This window comes from Tupaia chinensis, unplaced genomic scaffold (genome assembly GCF_000334495.1).
Source record: "Tupaia chinensis unplaced genomic scaffold, TupChi_1.0 Scaffold000340_1, whole genome shotgun sequence".
Lineage (NCBI taxonomy): Eukaryota > Metazoa > Chordata > Mammalia > Scandentia > Tupaiidae > Tupaia > Tupaia belangeri.
Genome location: NW_006159834.1, coordinates 2273243 through 2295020, shown reverse-complemented (window position 1 = coordinate 2295020; position 21778 = coordinate 2273243). Strand labels below are relative to the sequence as shown.

General features: G+C 37.3%; 1 protein-coding gene across 1 annotated transcript in view; it reads right to left on the bottom strand.

Annotated features, from left to right (window-relative positions):
* STPG2 (sperm tail PG-rich repeat containing 2) overlaps positions 1-21778 on the bottom strand; it is a 404777-nt gene that overhangs the window by 235195 nt on the left and 147804 nt on the right. Inside the window, exon 11 of the mRNA XM_006152182.1 lies at positions 14526-14688. Coding sequence (XP_006152244.1) covers positions 14526-14688 — 163 coding nt within the window. The remainder of the gene's footprint in view (positions 1-14525; positions 14689-21778) is intronic.

Here is a 21778-nt window from a genome sequence, read left to right as displayed (position 1 = left end):
CTTTCCCTATCTTATGCCTTTATTTCCTCAATGTGCCCAATAAGGACTAAAAAGCATTTCAAACTTTAATAAAAGATTGGCTTAGCCAACAGGAATTAAATATAAAAATCAAAACACTTTAACTCTATTTCAAATAGGCCCAAGCCTTAGTCAGAGGTTCTCAGATCCTCACATCAAAGTCTCGTTAGAACAGACTGCCAGACCCCCACCTCCAGAGTGCCCACCTCAGTAGGTCAGGGCGGGGTCTGATCATCCGCACTGCTGATAGGTTTCGAAGGTGATGATGATACTTGCTGCTTCAAGCACCAGGTTCTGGGAAGTGATGTTTTAGTTCAAGGGAAAAAACACACCATGAATGAAACTGCAGGAATGGCTCCCTTTTCTGCATACCTGTTTCTAGTTTTGTAGATGAGACCTATCCTCTGGCCGGGATCTCTGTGTGAGGGTACATTCTTCAAATATTTGCAAGATACACCAATATCATTTAAGAAAGGCTTTGATAGGTGTAGTTTTGCCTCAGGTTCATTTCTCCATATCGAAGTTACAAGGCGTACAGCTCTCAGCCTGTGACTGGGCCTTAGCAGAGACTGAATGCTGAACCATGGGCCATCATGTTACCATGCGATCCAAACCGCCCATCACTAATGGATGCTATCTGACCCACCAACCACAAAGTCTGGCAAGTGCAGCATACTCCATCATTAAGTGGAATTTATATACATGATCAGGTGCAGTCAGCCCTGAAGGCATAAGTAACTATGTAACAAGTGGCCCCAATGCCCCGTGGTTTGCGCCCTGCTACACTGCCTTCTCTCTTCTCAGCCTGTTATCTATGGTATCTGGGGAGTTCTCTATACTGAGCTGTCAAACATCAGAACAGTCCAGTTTGTTTAACAAATGACATGCAGGCACACCAAAAAGTATGGAACATCTCTAAAGAACAATGCTAAAGAAATCCTCCCGGCAGGCAGAACAAAAAGATTGTACCTGGCTATTTATTCATTTTGCTTAGAAGGAAAAATGGCCAGATATGTGATTATCTATCGATTCATGGACTGTGGGCTATGGTATGGCTGCATGGTCAGGGACTTGAAATAAACATGATTAGAAAATTGGTGACAAGGAAATTCAGGTAAGAAGTATAGGAACAGAGGTCGCTGAATGTGCAAAAAGTGACTATATTTGTGTCCCGCATGAATGTTCACCAAAGAGTCATCTCAGCAGAGAAGGGTTTTCGTAACCTAGTGGATTGAATGGCCTGCGGTGTAAATACCAGTCTGACGCCTTCCCCAGCCATCTAAAGGGTTCATGAACAACGTGGCCGTGGGGACAGATATTCTGCGAGGGCTAAGCAACATGAACTTCTGGTCACCAAGGCCAATCCGGGTATGGCCACAGCTGAATGCCCAGTCTGTCCACGGCAGAGACCAGCACTGAGTCCCCACCATGGGACCATTCTCTACGGTGACCAGCTAGCTACCTCGTTGGAGACTGATCACACTGGATCTCCTCCCTCATGGACGGGGCCTGTTCTTAGAGACTTGCTCAGGATAGAAATCATCTTCCCTACATGCAATGCTTTTGCCAAAACTATCATAAATAAACTTACGGAATGCCTTATCCATCATCATGATCTTCCACACAGAACTGCTTCTAACTGAGGAGCTTGATGCACAGGAGAGGGTGGCAATGGGCTCATTCACGTGAAACTCTCTTTTACCATCTTCCTCACTGTCCTGAAGCAGCGCATTTGGAAGAATGGTTGAGTGGGCTTTTAAAATCTCTTCTATAGTGCCAGTAAGCTGGCAATACATTGCAGGTCTAGGGTAAGATTCTTCAGAAAACTGCACACACCGAATCAGTGTCAAGTACCTGGTGCTATTTCTCCCATAGCCAGGATTCAGCTCCAGGAACTAAGGGACAGAATGGCACTACTATTAGCCCTGGTGACTCACTAGCAAAATTTGTGTTTACTGGGACCAGCAGTTGGTATAATGGCTACATTACCGACTCCCATGTAGTCGAACGCGGTTCAAGTCCTGGACCCTGGCTTAAATTCACACCAGGCGCTTGTGCATGCATGCCCAAGATCCTGAGAGAAGAATGGTGGAGAAGGGATTGCGGCGTGGGCATCCCTCTTGGGGAGTGATTTCTTGCTTTCTGTCTCTCTGTCTGTCTTTCTGGCGAGTGCACGCGCCCTACAGCAAAATTTGTGTTTATTGTTCCCAAGACCAGATGCTCTTCCGGTCTAGAGATCTTATTTCCAAAGAGAGGAATGCTTCAGCCTAGAAACATGATAATTATTCTATTAAGCTAGAAGTTAAGACTGTCACGTGGCCACTTTGAGCTCCTCATGCCTCTGAGTCAAGAGGCAAAAAAGGGAGATTCTGTTCTAGCTGGGTGATTGATGCTGACTGCCAAAGGTACTACTCCACAATGGAGATAGGAAATACGCTAGAATGCAGGAGGCCCGTGTGAGTATACTCTCAGTAGTAGTGTACCCTGGGATAAGGTCATTGTAAAGCTACAACTCAAGCCAAACAGGAACACTAACGGCCAAGGCCTTTCAGGAATGAAGGTCTGTTACACCACAAGGAAAGAACAGTAACAAGCTGAGGTGCTTACGGAAGGCAGAGGGATTGCAGAATGGTAATGGGAAAAGGTGGTTAGAAGTACTATTTGTAGTTATGTGAAGCCACCGGCTCCAGGACTTGTGTGTACATGCCCAAGAATCCAAGAGGAGAATGGAGGAGAAGGGATTACAGCGTGGCCATCCCCCCTGGGGGGTGATTTCTCAATTTCTGTCTCTCTGTCCTTCTCTGTCTTTCTGGCGAGTGCACATGCCCTATAGCAAAAACCTCTCCAAAAAATAATAAAGAAAGAAAGAAATACTGTTTCTTCAATAATAAAAATTTAATATTCTTATTCAGATATAACATAGTCTCTGAAACTCCAAATTTCCCTGATGAATAGAATAAATTATTTCATCACAATCACATTACGAGTTGTATTGTTGTATTTTATACTGACTGATTCCCCATTCCTAGAGAATTATTAGACTTTAAATATGGTGAGAAACGGTAGCACGCTAAAAGTTTCTCAAGTCCAACTTTCACTCTGCAGAAAATCTACCCCAGAGCATTCCCAACAGTTATGTCATCCAGCCTGTGCTGAGACTGTTGAAATGATAAGCAGCCTCCTGTTCTAGTTAAGAGCGCAAGATCAAAAATGAGAACAAGACTACACCAGTAAGGTACATCACAGGGATTATTTTAGGGTAAACCCACTTGCAGGAAAAGGTGGGGAGGATGGTGACTCCAAGGTACTCACATTTCAATCTGTGCTTGCTCTGCAACACGTCAGCCTCCCACCACCACCACCCCCAGCTGCCCAGAAGCTTCTCTACCCCAAAATGAGTGGAGAATTTTATTTTTATTCATTTATTTTAGAGAGATATTTTTGCTATAGGGCAACTATGCTCACTGGAGAGACAGAGAGAGACAGAAAGAGATAAATCACTTCCTAGGGGTAGGCTACACCACAATCCCTTCTCCTCAGTTCTCCTTTTGGGATTTTGGGCATGTATGCACATGCACCAGCATGAGTTTCAAGACTCCAGGTCTGAGACTCGAACTGCAGTTGAACATGTGGGAGTCCAACACCTCAGTCACTATGCCACTGCTGGCCCTGCAAGTGGAGACTTTTAAAAGGAATTCAAAAGGTTTACATCTGGGGTAGGAACATGTTTGTCTTGAGCTCCTAGAATCTCTCTTTACAAAGGCCAGCTGAGTCTGGGGAGTCTGGAGGACTGCTTGCTGCACAGAAGGGCCGGGAGGAATGGGAGGGCAGACAAGGTGCTGACGTTCAAGACACAGGGCTGATCTGTGCTGACCTCACACCTCCTACACCTTGAGCTAACTTCTTCCACTGAAAGACTATTGATTTCAATTTTTCTTAGAGTTCCCTAAAATTTTTACTTTTTTCCTAGAATCAACTTAATTGGCTTAATTAGATTTGAAATATGATCAGCATCAAAGCTTAAAAGTATATACATTAGACCTACCCAGGAGAATATGTAAATTTATAAAACAGTCATTTTGTCTTTCAAGTTACCATAAACCATAGTAAACAAAACATGTTCTTTGTGTTGGTACAGATAAAGTGTCAAAAGTTTAAGATGACACAGTTCTTTGAATAATTACACATTTATATCACAAATCAAATCATTGAAACTCCACATGGTTCTTATAATTGTATTAGGATTCCATAAGGATTTGCCACTGTGTACGTTCCTGTCTTGCTAATATACCATATACTGTAAGTGTTGAATGTTTTGTAATCTCACTTTCCATGTTAAAGAAGTTTTATAAACATGGGTACTTAGTAAAACCTTTCCAAAGTTTTATTAACAGCTGCTCCTCCATTTGCTAATTAATTTATGTATGATATTTTTAAACAACTGTGATATAGATGAAACTACTAATTAAACTATAAGTCCTTATGCCCTATGAATATTTTTTTCTCTTACTATGTATAAGAGACTTGGGGACAAGGGTTGAGTCTTACTCAGAAATTTATAGCACAGTGCTTGGCACATAGATGTGATCAAAGGGTGAAAGAAAGAAAGAAAGAAAGAAAGAAAGAAAGAAAGAAAGAAAGAAAGAACCAATGAGTCTTATTCCTATTTATACCATTTCTTATCTGTGTGAATTTGAATAAGTTACTTGTATTCAGTGCCTGAGCTTCTATTTTCTTTCTTCTACATAAGGACAGTAATAATTAACTCATAAGCCAACTATGAGTCCAGTAATGTACATACATAAAATGCTTGAAAACTTAATATTGCTATTCAGATGTAATATATTTCTATTTTAATCAGTAATTTATCTAATTACTTTTTAATTACTTTCCTCTTTGTAGATATTACCTTCCTACCCCTAGTGTTTTCCCGTGTTCTTATATGATTTGGGGATATGGATCATTTTATTATACTAACTATCAAACATTATTCTTGGTTGGTTCAATATTGCATGGTGAGCATTTCTAATACAAAAATCTGAAATACTCAAAAAAAACAAAACTTTTTGAGCAGGGACATGATGCCACAACTGGAAAATTCCATACCTGACCGCATGTGATCACAGTCAAAATGCTACCATATAAAAATGCTGCATAATCTTCACTCTATAAATACAAAGTGTATGTGAAATATAAATTAGTTTCATATTTAGACTCAGGTCTGATCCCTAAGATAACTCTTTATATGTGTGCAAATATTCTGAAACCTGAAGTATTCTGTTTCCAAACATTTTGGATATGGGATAGTCAATATCTATTGTTAATAGCTTTACTAATTCTGGGCTTGACCTTAGTATTTTTTAAGAGGTTTTTGCCTTAGGGTGTATGCACTAGCCAGAGAGAGACAGAGACAGAGAGAATGAGAGAGAAAGTGAGAAATCACCACCCAGAGGGAATGGCATGCCACAATCCTTTCTCCTCCATTCTCTTCCAGGGATCTTGGACACACACGCACATGCAACCAGTGTGAGTTTCAAGTCACGGGGTCAGAGACTCAAACCGTGTGGGCCATGTGAGTTAGCAATGTAACTGCTCTGCCATCTACTGGCCCCTTGACCTTAATTTTTATCATACTTCAATTGTAGTCATAGCTATATCTTTAATTATTCATTACATAATATACCACCTTCTTATTTTTTACCACCTTAAGCTTATGAACCTATACTTCAGCCTTGCTTTGCTTACCAGTGAGCCCTTCCCTATCTTTAAAAAAAAAAAAAAAACCAGCTTTCACTGTCTCCTTTTTCTGCTTAGAATTTGTTCTGGTTACTGATGACCATACAAAGCACTAGTCAGAGAGTGGCACTGTGGGAAACACAACCCTCTGTGAAGGTGACCTGGGCAGGAGAGGTTTCAAGTTCACATCTGGAGACCTCCCTGAGTACATGCAGCACAGACTTCCCTAAGATCTGGGACTGGCTGAAGCTGGGGTGCACCCTGGCATCAAAACCCTGTTGGGGGCTGCTTATCTCTGTCTGTCTGTCTCTCTCTCTCTCTCTCTCTCTCTATATATATATATATATATATCTCCCCCCTCTGGCTCTCTTGCTCATGGAATAAATAAACTTTTAAAAAAAAATAAAAAATAAACTATCCTCCAAAACTAGTGGCTTAAAGCAACAATAATCATTCACTTGTTCATAAAGCTGCACGCTGCGACTCAGTGGGAAGGGCTCAGCTCAGCTCTACATGGCATCAGCTGCAGTAGCTTGACTGAAGGCTGGAGGATCCACTTCCAAAATACGATAGCTCACTCACATGGCTAGCAAGTACATGCTGGCTTTGGCTGAGAACTCAGCCAAGACTGAGGACTGGGACCCTCAGTTCTTCCCTGCATGGGCCTCTCCACAGCTGCTTAGCTTCTGCAGAGCATGGTGGCTAAGTTCAAACATGGACATTGTAAGCAAATCATCCAGAAGTACAAAAAATTCACACAGCAACTCTTTTGCCTTACTCTACTGGTTGAGGCAGTGCCTGCCATAGGCCTACCCAGGGAACTGGAAGCATATTCTACCACAGATGCAAACAGTGTCAGCCTTGCACTGCATGAAGATCACGTAGGATCCTGGCAAAATACAATCTACCACAGACCAAACTCTGGCCACGTATTTCACACTTCTCCCATGTGCAAAGTACAAACAATTCCATTCTGAAGAGTCCTAAGTTTCAACTCACTATAGTATTAACTCAAAGTCCAGGATTTTGTCATCTAACTCTGGTTCAGAAGTGGATGAACTGCCCTAATGTGGTTCTTCCAGTACAACTCTGCACACCATTGCTCTTTACCTAAGGAACTGAAACGAAGAGACAAGCCATCTGCCCCACAGGCACCCAAAAACCTAATGTTAGACAGGCTAACTGTAAATGCTACAAACACTACATTTAAAGGAAGAAACACAGGAGAGACAGGTTCATAGGAATTAAAATCCAGCTGGACAGCACGTTGCCAGTCCATAGATCAGGGTTCAGTCCTACTTCCTGGGAGTTGTTCAACGTGTTTTATTACTCTATCCTGTGGGTTCCAGTTCTGCCTCTGAATCACCCTTCCTTCTCCATAAAGAGTAGCCCATATTTACAGTTAATAAGTTCTCTTTTGCTTTGTTTCTGTTTTTGTTTTTTAAGAGAAATTTTTGCTATAGTACACATATACTCGCCAGAGAGCCAGAGAGAAATCACTCCCTATGGGGGATGGCCACACTGCAGTCCCTTTCCTCTATTCTCCTCTTGGGATCTTGGGTATGCACACACACATGCCCAGTGTGTTTTATGTTGCCAGATCCAGGACTCGAACCATAGTTAACTATGTGGGAGTCCAGCAACATAACCATTACACCATCAGCTGGTCCCCAGAAGTTTTTTTTAATTAACTTTCCTGCCTGTAAAAATTTAGGAGTCTAAAGGCCTCTTTTCATTTCATATACTGCCTGTCCCTCTTAGATGAAGCTAATATAATTATCCACTCCCCTTTCTTACGTACATGTGCACAGAAAGGAGAGAGACACAGCATTCCTCTATCGGGCCTGGTCATGCTGCAACCCTTTTACTTCCATTTGTCCAGCCCATCAGGACCCCGGGCACACACACATGCACACCTGGCATGCTTGGGGCCAGGGTTTACCATTGCACTATGGGGCCATCTATAATACAATTATTTTTAAAACTGGGAGCTTTTGCTTCATTAGTTTATAAATCACTTCATTAGACAATGCCATATCCACAAGATTTTGAGATGAGCTTCTTCTATATATTATCTGTATATGTAAAATATATACATTTTCAGTTATGCTTTACATTTTATCACTCATCTCAATTAATAAACACAGTCCTTCTTTAAGGCCAATCACTCTACTTTAGAGTTTGATTCTGTTATCCTTATGTTTAAAATATCCCTCATAAGATCTCTCTTCCATTTACCTTTGCATATTCAGTCTTCACAAATAGTCTTTCCCACAGTCTTCAAAGATCCCTTAGTTCTCAAAAAGTGAGTTATTGGGGCGTGGTGGCGCCCGCCCTATGGCAAAAAGTGAATTATTTCATTCTAACTCAAAAAACTAGTCATCAGTAATCTGTATATTACATCTAGGATAACTTCATCTATTATATATGCTTATTAACAATATGAACATTAACAAACTAGGTTTAAATAAGGAGAATTTACTTGAAATAAGTATACATATACAGTGCTCAAAGGAATAAAAATAATTTGAGATTAAAAACTAGTGAAGTTAGCTAATATCTGATAAAGTTTCTATGATTTTGAATGAAGTTAATAGAATAAAAAAGTCCTTAAAATTGATCTGATTGATTTTTTTCCTGTACTCAGAATGATATTGTATTTTAACAGCTCAGAAACATTTTGGGAAACCACCAAAAAAAGAAAAAAAAAAACACTTTTATTGCAATAGGTTAACGGCATTCAACAAGAGGAATAAACTGCATTTTGATAAACTTTAGAGTGATTCTGAGGCTAGAATATTACAAGTCACTGAGAAAAATAGAGCAAATAATTAGTTTTCACACTACAGTGATTTTTATATCAAGTGTATTACTTATGTTTATTGAAAAAGTGAACAGAACTACCTTCACGGGATATGTTCAATTAACTTCTAAGATAAATTATTACATTTGTTTCCTAAAATAATTTCCTGTGGGAATGTGATACAGAAATCACAATGTCGTTTTCATCAGAAATGATTTATACTTTTGGTTGAAGTAAGTCTCAGTACCTGAATAGGTTCAGCCTTACATACATAGTCTCATATGCTATGTATATGCTATATATGATCCCAATATATGCTATATCTAAAATTTTCATAGGACTCTATTTCGTCGATGTATCAAAATAAAGCCTCATTTTTCTTTCTATATATAGGTCATTTTAAACTTTTCATTACTATTATTCTTTGATGAATATTTCTAATGCTTAGATGTGGGGCACATCATTAATTATTTTCTTAGGGTAAACCAAAAGGTAGAATTTAGGGGTCAAATGGTATGCATATTTGCAACATCGGCCAACCTGCCTCTGAAAAACACTGATATCAGTTTAAACTTCCACCACGATGTGTGATAGTCCCAATTTTCCACAACCTCAACAATATTTTCATCCATTTTCTTCTTAAATTTGCTAAGTACTACCTCCCCCCAAGGCCCCAAAACAGGTCAATACAAGAGACAAAGTAATGTTTAAATACTTTTCCACTTAACAATTTCACTTTACCTGAGTTGGATCAATTACAAAATCATTTACATATCCATAAATTAAAACTTGGTGCAATAAGAGGAAATTGCTTTATAATGTGATATACCTCATTTAATAATTTCTTCATTAACTAATTCTAATGTGTTTTATTGGTTACACAACATTTAATGGTATATAGCATAATGGTTGCAAATATACTATTTTCCTCTTTAATTTAGACTAAATTAAATGAAATGAGTTTTATCCTTAAATATATGCAGAGAAAAGACTGCATAAATGAAACAAAATCTCTTTATTTGTTAATAAAATTTCCAAAGTTATTTAAAATAAACACATGACTATAAACTATTGAATGAATGAACAAATGTCCTATACAAGGAGATTTCAGAAAGTTCACAGAAAATGGAATTATGGGGCTAGCAGATGGATTAGTGGTTAAGGCGCTGGACCCCCCCACATGGCCGACCACAGTTTGAGCTCAGACCTGGTGGCTTGCTTTCTCACTTTCCTTTTCTCTCTCTCTGGTCACATTAAAAAAAATAATAGTAACAAATTGGTTGCAAATATACTATTTTCCTCTTTAATTTAGACTAAATTAAATGAAATGAGTTTTATCCTTAAATATATGCAGAGAAAAGACTGCATAAATGAAACAAAATCTCTTTATTTGTTAATAAAATTTCCAAAGTTATTTAAAATAAACACATGACTATAAACTATTGAATGAATGAACAAATGTCCTATACAAGGAGATTTCAGAAAGTTCACAGAAAATGGAATTATGGGGCTAGCAGATGGATTAGTGGTTAAGGCGCTGGACCCCCCCACATGGCCGACCACAGTTTGAGCTCAGACCTGGTGGCTTGCTTTCTCACTTTCCTTTTCTCTCTCTCTGGTCACATTAAAAAAAATAATAGTAACAAATAAAATTAAATAAATAATTTTTTAAAATGAAAATAGAATTAAAGTACATGTTCATATTGATGCAAAAAATCTGAAACCTATCCAGTTTTTTTTAATAATATGTATTTTCCATGAATACTTTGGAGTACCTTTGTACATCTGTGAATTTTATACTTTGAAAATTATTCACATATTTATAAAACTTTGTTCTTAACACTTTTACTTACAAATATAAGATATTCAATAATCAATTTGAATTGCCAATTATTCTATTCTAAGTAGAATGATACAAACACTTTCTTTAAGGTCTATGAGACAAAGCATCCCATCCCTCTTAGTAATGTTATGACTCAAGTAACAAATATGCATATCATGCTCTATAAATTAAGTCAGATGATCATATAATTTCACTTATGTGTACAGGTATATATCCGCATAATATAATAATATGAAATAATTGTATCTGATATATAAAAAATCTTACTCCAACCCCAAAATGTCTGTTCCATTGGCATGAAAGTAAAACAAAATTACAGTATTTAAGTGACAAATAACAGAGTAAGTAAATACTTTTTTATTTTTATGATATGGTATGGAGGGACATCATTCATGAGAAAAACTCTGACACAAAGTATATAACAAATATAACTAGTATCACTGTATCTTTAGATAATGTGACAATTTTTTAAATAAAAGCATGCTAGTCCTTATAAGCAAAAGTTAGTTGATACTCAAAATTATAAACAAGAATGACCATTTCCTTTTTAGAAAAGAAAATCATATTAGTATGTATATATTGAAAAGAACCAAGAATTCTTTGTCATATTGATCAATATAAAAATTGACCTAAGCCAAAATCAATTAAAAATTAGGAATCTCTTTAGAGAGTTAATAACATCACACTTGAATATCTTTTCCTTGATTGAATCAATGTAACATAGTTAGGACAAATGTAAGTTAATCTTTAATCACCAAAGTAAAGCATGGATATTAATTGAATTGACCCTATACACTTATTAAACCTATGTTGGAGCCATATTTTAACAGCACATCTTAAGGTAGCTGATCGAATTTTTTTAAGTGAGCAATTCTATCATTACTACAATATTTGCTCATGTCAGAACAAATCACATTTTATACATCAAGGTATTAGACAATAGCTTCAGAAATCCATATGGCATTTTCTAATGTGTTGATTATAAAGGCATGGGGGATTTCTGTTATTCCTTTGAAGAATAGGCCACTTTAAGATGCAGAGTAGCAAACTTGAATTCCTGGTATTAACCATCTGATAAACTTTTTTCATTTAGCAAGCTGGCTATTCTGCAGTTGCCTAGTGACTCTGACAGTCACTATTACTTTGACTTCCAAATAATAATTGTCTTCGTACTAAATATATAAATATAAATATAAAATTCTTTTAGAAGCTAATGTTGGTTCAACATTAAGAAGAAATGTTTCATATTATAATAAGATTTTATACTTCTGAAAAGCTTCAGAGTTTCTGAAAATGACTTTGAAATATAATCTTATTAATATTTTGTATTCTCATGAGAATCAAGTAATTGGCAAATATTTCTTGATTTTGGAAAATAGAAACTAATGAAACAATTAGCAAATGTACTTGCCCTGGGCTAAATACTGAAGCAATGGAAAGTCATAGTGGCAATACTGACACTTAACTGAAACACTTACTATGCATTCCATGTACAAGACTGTTTATGCAGAGGACCGTAAAGACAGAAAGAACAACCAAAAGAATTTCAGAAAACATAAAGTTCAACATAGTCTGACAAGGATACTTGTTATTTGATTAATTGTGCTTGGTGATGGTGATGGAACTAGAACTTCCAAGAACAAATTTCTCTACACAGTTTCTGGGTGACTAATATTGAGTGTGATCAGGGACGCACTAAAGGACTTTGACTTCTTCTTTATAACAAAGCTAAACCTGACAAAAATCACAACTGTGCAATAATATAAGAGAAGAAAAAGAAAATAGGTAGAGTTAAATTTCAACCTAAATGGATCTTTAAACCTGTCAACATGTCTGATTCTAAAAGACTATAAAAAACAAAGTTTGATTCTAAAGGACAATAAAAAACTAAAATTCAATCTTGGTGGTGCATGCTGCTACAACACTGTGGGTCCCCAGCCTGGACCATGTGGGAGGCACAGGTTCCACGCCAAGTCCAACTTAAAGGCCACACTTAGTGGCACAAATATGGTCCAGGCTACTCCAGAGCTGAGGCAGAGGATTGGGAATTATTTTTATTTTCTCAAGAAAGCAATAATATCCCAAGAAATACAGAGGACCCCAAATAGAATCAACCCAAGAAGATCTTCTCCAAGACACATTATAGCCAGATTGACCAAAACCACAGACAAAGACAAGATACTAAGATTGGCAAGAGAAAAAAGGCAAGTTACCTACAAAGGGTATCCCATCAGACTAACGGCAGACCTCTCATCGGAAACAATGCGAGTGAGGAGAGAATGGGAAAATGTATTCAAAGTATTAAGGGAAAAGCAATTTCAACCGAGAATTCTGTACCCAGCAAGGTTATCGTTCATTTGGGAAGAAAAGACACGAACTTTCCCAGATAAACAAAACCTGAAAGAATTTACCAGCACCAGACCGGATCTCCAAGAAGTTCTTAAGGGAGTGCTATGTCAGTAAAATTAAATGCAGACACACAGAAATAAGAGTTCAGAAACTAAGAAAATGGGCAACTTAATTGTAGGGCCAAAAGCTGGAGTTGAGTATTACATCCCAGATTTCAATCTGGAACATCGAACCTCAACAGATACAGAAGAAAGATTAAGTACATGAGACTGAACTGATGAAACAGTATTCTACGACTTGACTAAAATATTGCTGCTTTTCTTCTAAGCTTTGTTGTCCGGTTTTAAGGATTTTTGTCCTGTCTTCAGCTATCAATAGATTCATGTTCCGACTATTTGAACAGAATACTAACCTGTTTCTAGGCTTTAAGTTTCAAAGAAATATCCTTACCAGTTCAAAACTGCTTTTCTTGAAACCATCGGCTGATCTTGCTATTGAAAGTAGTTAGATTACTTATGATATTGTGTGATCAACGAAATGTTGGGGGAAAAGGAATTGAAGACAACTGTAGACAGCAGAGATAGTGTAATAAGAGAGTGGAATAGGGCAGAGGGCTAGACATGGGGTAAAAAACATATATATGAAAGTAGAAATGGAATATTATGGATGATAACATGCATTATTAAGCCACTATGCAGTATATTCTAGATGGGAAACCACATTTAGAATGTTGTGATGATGCTCAGGGAATGAATGTAAATTAATAAAAAAAATTTCAGAGGAAAAAAAAAGCGATCACAATTATTATTTTAAGAGAAATTTTCTAAGCAATTCCAGCCTGTATTTTTAGAAAATCTTTATTACTTTGTTGTTGTTGTTGGTAATGTGAAATATTTTATAAGATGTAAGCAGTGTTTTGATTTGTGGGAAAAGATGAGCCCAACATGGAACTCCTAAGTGCAAAAAAAAAAAAAAAAAAAAGAAAGAAAGCAATAATAGAGGCCGGTAGGTGACATGGTGAAAACTGTATCCTCACATGGCTGACTAGTTTGAGTCCCAGACCTGGCAGTTTGCTTTCTCACTTTCTCTCTCCCTCTCTCTGATCAAATAGAATACATAATAATAAATAAATTAACATACATAATTATTTTTTAAAAGCAACAACATAGAAAGGTAAGCATTCATGTGTATAGAATTCCCAAAATGAATTTGATTTCTAATATTGGAATTGGCTCACCTATTACATAGTAATAGCTTTCTTGGCCTAAAAATGAATATAATAATGTTCCCTGATTATGAAGAGTAATCAGTTAGTATGTTATTTTACACAGAAAAACTAGATAGATAATAGGAACGATCATTTTCAATAATATTTTACGAAAGTAATACCACGAAACAACTAAACGGTTGTAATGAATCTTTATAAAAACATGAAGGAAAAAAATGAAACAGGATGAAGAAACCCTTTTATTCCAAGCTTTTGCCCCCCTCCCGCCCCCCGCTGGAGGCACATGTGTTTGTCAGAGAAAGGGAGAAGGCATGGTCATCAGGCCATGCCTTCTCCCTTTCTCTGACTTTTCAGAATCTGGGACACGCAAGCATACACACCTGATACATTTTTCAAGCTGCTGGGTCTCGGTCTCGAATCACACAGTCATATGGGATTCAGCCACCTTAACCACCAGGCTACAGGATGACCCTCCAATTTTCTATGTTAATATGGAAAACTTAGAATTTTTTTTTCCCCACAGCTTTAAAAGACCAATCTAGACTTACCTGGCCCATCGTCAGTCACTTTTTCCAGGTATCGAGGAGCTGCACTAAGAAAAGAGGCATGTTTTCTTTTAGCCACTGAACTACGAGGTGGCATGTACTTATGTTTAACTTGGGACATCTCATATGATTTTTGAACATCATAGCTGCCTGGTGCTGGAATCACCTGTAAAACATTTTAATGGATGAGCATAAATATATCTTCTATAGAAAATATCCAAGATATCAGATATAGATTCATAGTAAGCAATGTTCTAAGTAGAAAAATAAAAAAAACTTTAAAAATTAATTATTAAAGATAGAAACTATAAAGAGGATCCATAAATCTATGCCCTCCTAACAAAAATGCAAATTCACTTGTCAATTAAATTAAAATAAACAGAATTATGAAATATAGGGTCATATTATTTCCTGTTTTTATTTTTTCATCACCAAAGGGTGTGTGTACTCACCAGAGACACAGGAAAAAGACAGAGAAAGAGAAAGGAAGAAAGCAGTTCCCACCGGGGCATGGTCATGCCACAATCCCGTCTTCATTGCTCCATTCTGTTGGGATTTGGGGCATGCATATACACACGCTCAACATATTTTTCAAGCCACTGGGCAGGATTCAAACCTCGGTCAGCCATGTGGAATCCAGGTACCTTATCACTAGGCTATGGGGCCAGCCTTAGAGGACCATATTCTTTCAAAAAATAGTCCTACTGCTATAGATTAAACTCTTATATTCACACTTAATAATTAAAATCAAATTTCGCACAGGAATGAGCAATGATTATTTGTTTTCATGAGCAGCAAAACTATTCCTGCTTTACTGTTCTATGTGAGCATACTTTTTCTACAACATAAGGCAGCTTATTTCATTTGTAATAGATTCCAATTAAGTTAAAAGACTTCCCCTTTCATCATCTATGGCTCTTTCCATGATCAGCAGTTATGTTAACATTTCTAATCAACATAAGCCAACATAGATACTAATGACTACAATAATAATTCTAAACTAAATTAAATATAAATGCCATCTATTTATTATACCATTAATGCCTTAAACCTTTAGCGAAATGAAAACATTTTGAAATTCATTTTCTTCATTTTAAATTATTTTAAAATAACATATTTATTTTAAATATGTTCATCTACATTATGTATAAAACCCAAACTTTCAAGTCTTTCTGTTTGGTTGGTTTTGGGCCATAGGGTGTATGTGTTTGCCATAGAGAGAAAGTGAGAACCCCCTCCTCATCCCCCTGCCAGGGGAGACAGCCACACCACAACCCCTCTCCATTCTCCTCTCAGGATTTTTGAACTCACATATGCCTGACATATTTTTTCATGCCATTAGTCCAGGATTTGAACGATGGAGTTGAACACGTGGGACCCAGCACCTTAACTACCATGCCATCTGTTGGCCCCAAAACTTTTCCATTTTAATAATTTTCTGAGAGGCAGGAGAGAATGGTATGGACTCCAGTGCTAAACTTCCCAGGTTTCAAATATCTCTGCTTATGAGTGACGTGTCCTAAGGCAAGCACTGAAACTCTGTAAGGCAGTTTCCTCATCTGAAAAGTGCTCAGAGCGACAGTATTTATATCATTGGGATATTATGGGGAGTAAGTGAGTTAAAACAAGTAAAACATATACTTAGATTAGTACCAGATTCTATAGAATTGTGAAACTAATATTACTATTTGAGAAAAGCAAATTCCAGTGCAAAGAATGAGACTAGATAATCTGGGCTTCAGCCAAGGAGGAAATTTTTTTTATCTAACTGCATTTATTTTATTTATTTATTTTTAACTTGACCAAAAAGAGACAGAGAGAGAGAGAGAGAGTAAAGTGAGAAGGAAAGCCACCAGTTCTGGGACTCGAACCACAGTATGCCGTGAGAAAGCACCTTAATCACCACGCCACCTGCTGGTCCCAATGATGAAATATTTTAAAGCTTCAAATAAGTCAAACAAATCTGGATTTTGAGAAATGCTTTTAAAGTCCCTCTAGAAGCCATACTTTTCAATATACCTTTTCTTGTCCCTTATTATCAATATGAAAGCTCTCAAGCATATGGCAGCATTGGCTTCTGCTTCCAAAGAATCACTAAATATGGTAAGAGTATTGAGCATGACTGGGGTAGGAGATTCTCACATGAAACCCCACATTTCTGGTTGCATGCAGTGTCTAACACTAAGAGTCACGAAGGGTAAGTCAACGAAGAACTGCCAGCAGCTATTTTCTCTTGCCTGCTCAAGAGTATATATCACGAAGGGTAGGCTGAAGACGAGTGACAGTGGCAGTTTTCCATGACATGCATATCCCTTGAAGCTGTCTCTGAGGAATGTGGAAGCAAAGTGGGAAGAAAAAGTACAAAGAAACCATGAGTACACTACACGTACCCAGTAGAGTCTGTAAAGACCTTGACTGCGCCTACCATACATTTCAATTCTCTTATCAGGAGCTATCATTGTTCCCGCTTTTCTTAACACCCGGCCTGGAGTCACCACTGAACCCTTGGCCGTCCAGTACTTAGCTACTGCCACACATGGACCGCGCCTTAAAGCAAAGCAAAGAGACCACATCCTTGATCAAGTTACTTTAACAACAGTGTGTTGCTGCCGAGGGAAGTTCATCAAACAAATTAGCTTAAATTCAATAGATTCATTAGCTCTCCTATCAGCTGAATATATCCTTCTTCCCCTCGTTCATGGCCATCCCTCTCTACAGCATATTTATGCTCCTCTGAGAACTTATTCCTGCTTGTCTCCTTTATTGATGTCCCTGACCTCTTCTTACGCATGTCCAATTCTCATTTTATCTGACCAAGAGATTAATATTTCAAGTAAATACCCTAGGCTAATGACTAGTAAGACAAATCTGAAACTCTTACTAGTAGCAATAACTTAAACAATATCTATATATGGTATCCTAAATATATTGGACGCCATGTCAAGGAAAAAAATGGTTCATGTAGGTAAAATCATCATCTCTCTGTTGGCAATCATTCATACATCACAGAAAATAAAAAAGGCACGTAAATGGTGGATTTAGCAGACATTTCTTATGTATTTTCCTCCCCTCTTCCCTAGTTTTTGAATCCTATTCCATGTTTGGGAACTCCACATTATGTAGGAGAATCTGAATCATAACACAAAAGCTAGACATGTCAATTCTCATTTTCCTGTTCTCATTTTTCAGCTAGGACATGTATCTAGATTATAGGCTTAAATGCCAGCCCTTGAATTGGCAGCCAGTTATTCGAAGAAACACAAAACATTAAAAATTTCCTTCCAGTACTGGCAGCCATGACCCGTTCCCAGAAACAACTGTAGGAGAACAAAATAAAAGAGGCAATTAGAAACTCAGGGAAAAAGTCTGATGAAATAAAAGATACATCAATGAAAACTAAAGGTGAGTCTAAAATACCCTGATTTTCCTCTTCTGGAAAACCAGGCTCCTACATAAAAATGGTTAAAGAATCATAGAACTGTGCTTAATGCATGTAAAACTCCTTAGACTGGTATGTGACTCACAGGAGTACTAGAGTTTGCTTTCACTGCTATCACTTTCATCATTAGCATATTACCCTTACTAGGAATGGGACTTCATGGAACCTCAGTGTTATCTCTTCCTTATCTGAAGAGAGATGGCAATTGGAATTTTTTTTTTTTAAGTTTTTGCTATAGGACACATCCGTTTGCCAGAGAGACAGAAAGAGAGACAGTAATAGGAAAAGTAAGACATCACCCTCCAGAGGGATGGCCACACTGCAATCTCTTTTTCCTCCGTTCTTCTGGGATTCTGGGCACTCCTATACACACCCCCAGAATGAGTCTCAACCTGCCAGGTCCGGGACTCAAACCACAGCCAGTCATGTGGGTGACTGCTGGCCTCAGCAATTGGATATTTAAAAAGAAGCCTCTAGTACTTTAAGCCTCAAACAAAACAAAACAAAAACAAAAAGTATTAGGTTATTAAGAATCACATGAAGATAGTGTCCAAGGCAATTAAAAATTTTTTAAAAAGGGCTGGCAATTGGCATGGTAGTTAAGGGCGCTGGACCCCCACATGGTCAACCGTGGTTCGAGTCCTGGACCTGGCAGCTTGCTTTTTGCTTTCTCACTTTCTTTCTTTCTCTCTCTCTCTCTCTCTCTCTCTCTCTCTCTCTCTCTCTCACACACACACACACACACACACACACACATGCTCTGTCCCTCTCTGGTCAAATTTTTAAAATAACAATAAAATAATTCTTTTTTTTATTTTTTTTTTAATTGCACTGGTTGCAAGCAACTTCAAAGGACGGTAGGTCAGCCTACCTATATTTTAGGAAAAAATCACATCGTATACTTTGTGATTTTATCCAACCCTGCCAAGTCCAAGTCCCTGTAAGATTCCCCATGCGTGGCAATCCTGCATTACTAACCCACTTACAACCCAAGCCTGACTGACCCGTAACTCCAGAGACCGCCTCCCAGTTTTATCAAAAAATTTAGGATTTTTTTCAATTCCATGCAATGCCCCCTGCCATTCTGACCCATGATATTTCATACACCTTCTGACCTTAAACGTGCAAAACTACATGTATGCTCTGATCTTTCACAACTCTGATCACCAAACACCAAATATGAAATCCTTCAGTCCAAGCAAAGAAGAGCACATTTGACCTCTGTAATTCCCATGCTGTGACACACTGTAAGTAAAGACTTAATTTGAGTTTTAGTATCAGAATTAAGTTTGCCTTTACTATGCTATTGCAAACAATCTGGAAATGTCTTTCTCTAACATTCATGTTTAAATGATAGATTCACTGAATATAGAATTTTTGTTTGACATTTACTTCCCTCAGCATGTTGATACATCATTTCACTAGTTACTAGTCTCCACTGTTTCTGTTAAATCCCCAGTTAAGCCAGCTAATCATACTGTTTACATTGTGTGGAATAAGTTGTCTTTTTCTCATTGCTTCCAGAATGTTCTCTTTGTCTCTAACTTTCACCGGTTTCACTATGCTGTGTCTAAGTGCAGACTGTCTTTATATTTATCCTACTTCAAGTTCATTGAGCTTCTTCGACCCAGAGATGAATTGTTTTCATTAAACTTTAAAAGGTTTCAGGGATTATGACTTCAAATATTTTTTTCTTCCCCTTTCTTTCTCATGTCTCCCTCGTGGAGTCCCATTACCCATATGTTCGAATACTTGACATTGCCCCACAAGTCTCAGAAACTACTTATTTCATTCCATCTTTGTTTCTCTGTTTTTCAGATTCAATATCTAGTGACCTATCTTTTAGCTCACTGATTGTCTCTGCCACTTCAAATTGACTTTGTGCAGTGGTAAATTTTTATTTACAGCATTGTATTTCATAACTTTAGAATTCTTTTGCGAAAGTGAGTTAGCTTGCTCACTTTCAATTACACATTAAGATTCTCTATTGGTTCACACCATAAGCATTTTTCTTTAATTATTTAAAAATAAGTTCCATTAGGGACCAGCAGATGGCATAATGGTTGTGTCACTGCACTCCCACATGGCCTACTGTGGTTCAAGTCCTGGACCCAGTGGCTTGAAACTCACACAGGCAAATGTGCACACATGCCCAAAATCTCGAGAGAAGAATGGGGGAGAAGGGATTGCAACAAGGCCATCCCTCCTGGGGATAGGGGGTGATTTCTCACTTTTTATGTCTCTCTGGCGAGCACACACACCTTATAGCAAAAATCTCTCTAAAAAAAATTTTTTTTAATGTTGTAACAGCTCTTTTGAAGTATTTTTTTTCCCTGAGTAAAGGTCATGATTACCTGCTATTTGTGTATTTAGTAAGTTTTGGTTGAAAACCAGATATTTTAGACAATATAGCAACTCTGTATGTTTTTCTTTTAAAGGTTGCTATCTATTCCAATATGTTTGCATATTGCTTCTAGGATCTATAAAGTGTCCTTCTTTTCACTATAGATATTTGTTATTGATCCTGTTTCTCACTTCTACAAGATATGTAACACAACAAGGTGACCTTAAAGCTAGAATAGATCTACCTAAACAGATGAATTAGTTTTATCTTTACTTCTGAATTTTTCCCTTTCTTTTAGTAGTGATAAAAACATTTGCTTTACAAATATGTAGTTATGCATGTAAATTTAAATTATTATATTATTCTGGTTAATTTAAGCTTTTGAAAATATTGAGCGACAGTGACTTGTTTATTTCTAAACTGACTTTTTGTCTTAATATATTTTATCTAGAACCAAAATAGCTGCTCCTGAACTAATACCAATGACTAAGTATTTGTAAACCATTGCTACCTCTGCATTAATTTTCAAAAATGGTAAAATTTTCAAATGATAGCTTTAAAAAAATCAGAGAATTGTGAAAGAGAATTTTAGGCACTAAATAACAGAGAATTCCTATGTAAATTAAAATTACAAACTGTTTTCTTCCCTAAGGACATTTGACAGATTTGGGTAATAGCTAGAGATGGTTTATCATCAATTGTTCTGAAGGAGAGAGGAATGAGTGGAATTTTGAAAGTCACATAATCTATCATGAGATAATAAAAGCTAGAGGGCCCAACTTATCGTTGATTTTTTTTTTTTTTTTTTTTACTATAGAGTATGTGGTCTGAACAGGCATGAAGACAGAGGTATAGGCTGGAAAAACTGAAAGCTTTGTGACGTAGAGCTGCCTAGAAGCCACACTGAAGCCGTTGCTGGCAACAAGTACAGGCTCCTCCCTCACTAGGTTACCATATTTTGGATTTGAATGGGGGCCAGGAAGTGAAAGAATAAAGTTGAATATATTCAAAAGGTAGAATTTAGGGAGAGGAGAAGAAACAGACCTCCAGGCTTTCAACCAAAAACTCAGAAAGGCCACACGAAGGCATGAGCAGAGCCAGAAAGGCAGAACGGAATCTCGTCCGTGCTCAGACAAACTCTCATGAAAAGGAAGACTGCAACCATACACAACCGGTCTAATAACAATGGCGACATGACAAATCCATTCAAGACACTAAGGTGCAGTTCTAGGATATTAACTCAGAATACTTCTTCATCTCTCAAGTTATGAAATAAATGTTCTTTCACTTCTATTTCTAGTGGTGTGTGTGTGTGTATCATTTATTAAAAATCACTCACTATGATTTGAGCTAAAATTAATTATGACTTGGGGTAACTTGCAATTTTTCTTGCTATTATTTAACAGCTAGGTATAATCTAGTCTAAAAAATTATTTAAAAATATATAGTTATAAAAGTTGTTTAGAACTTCTC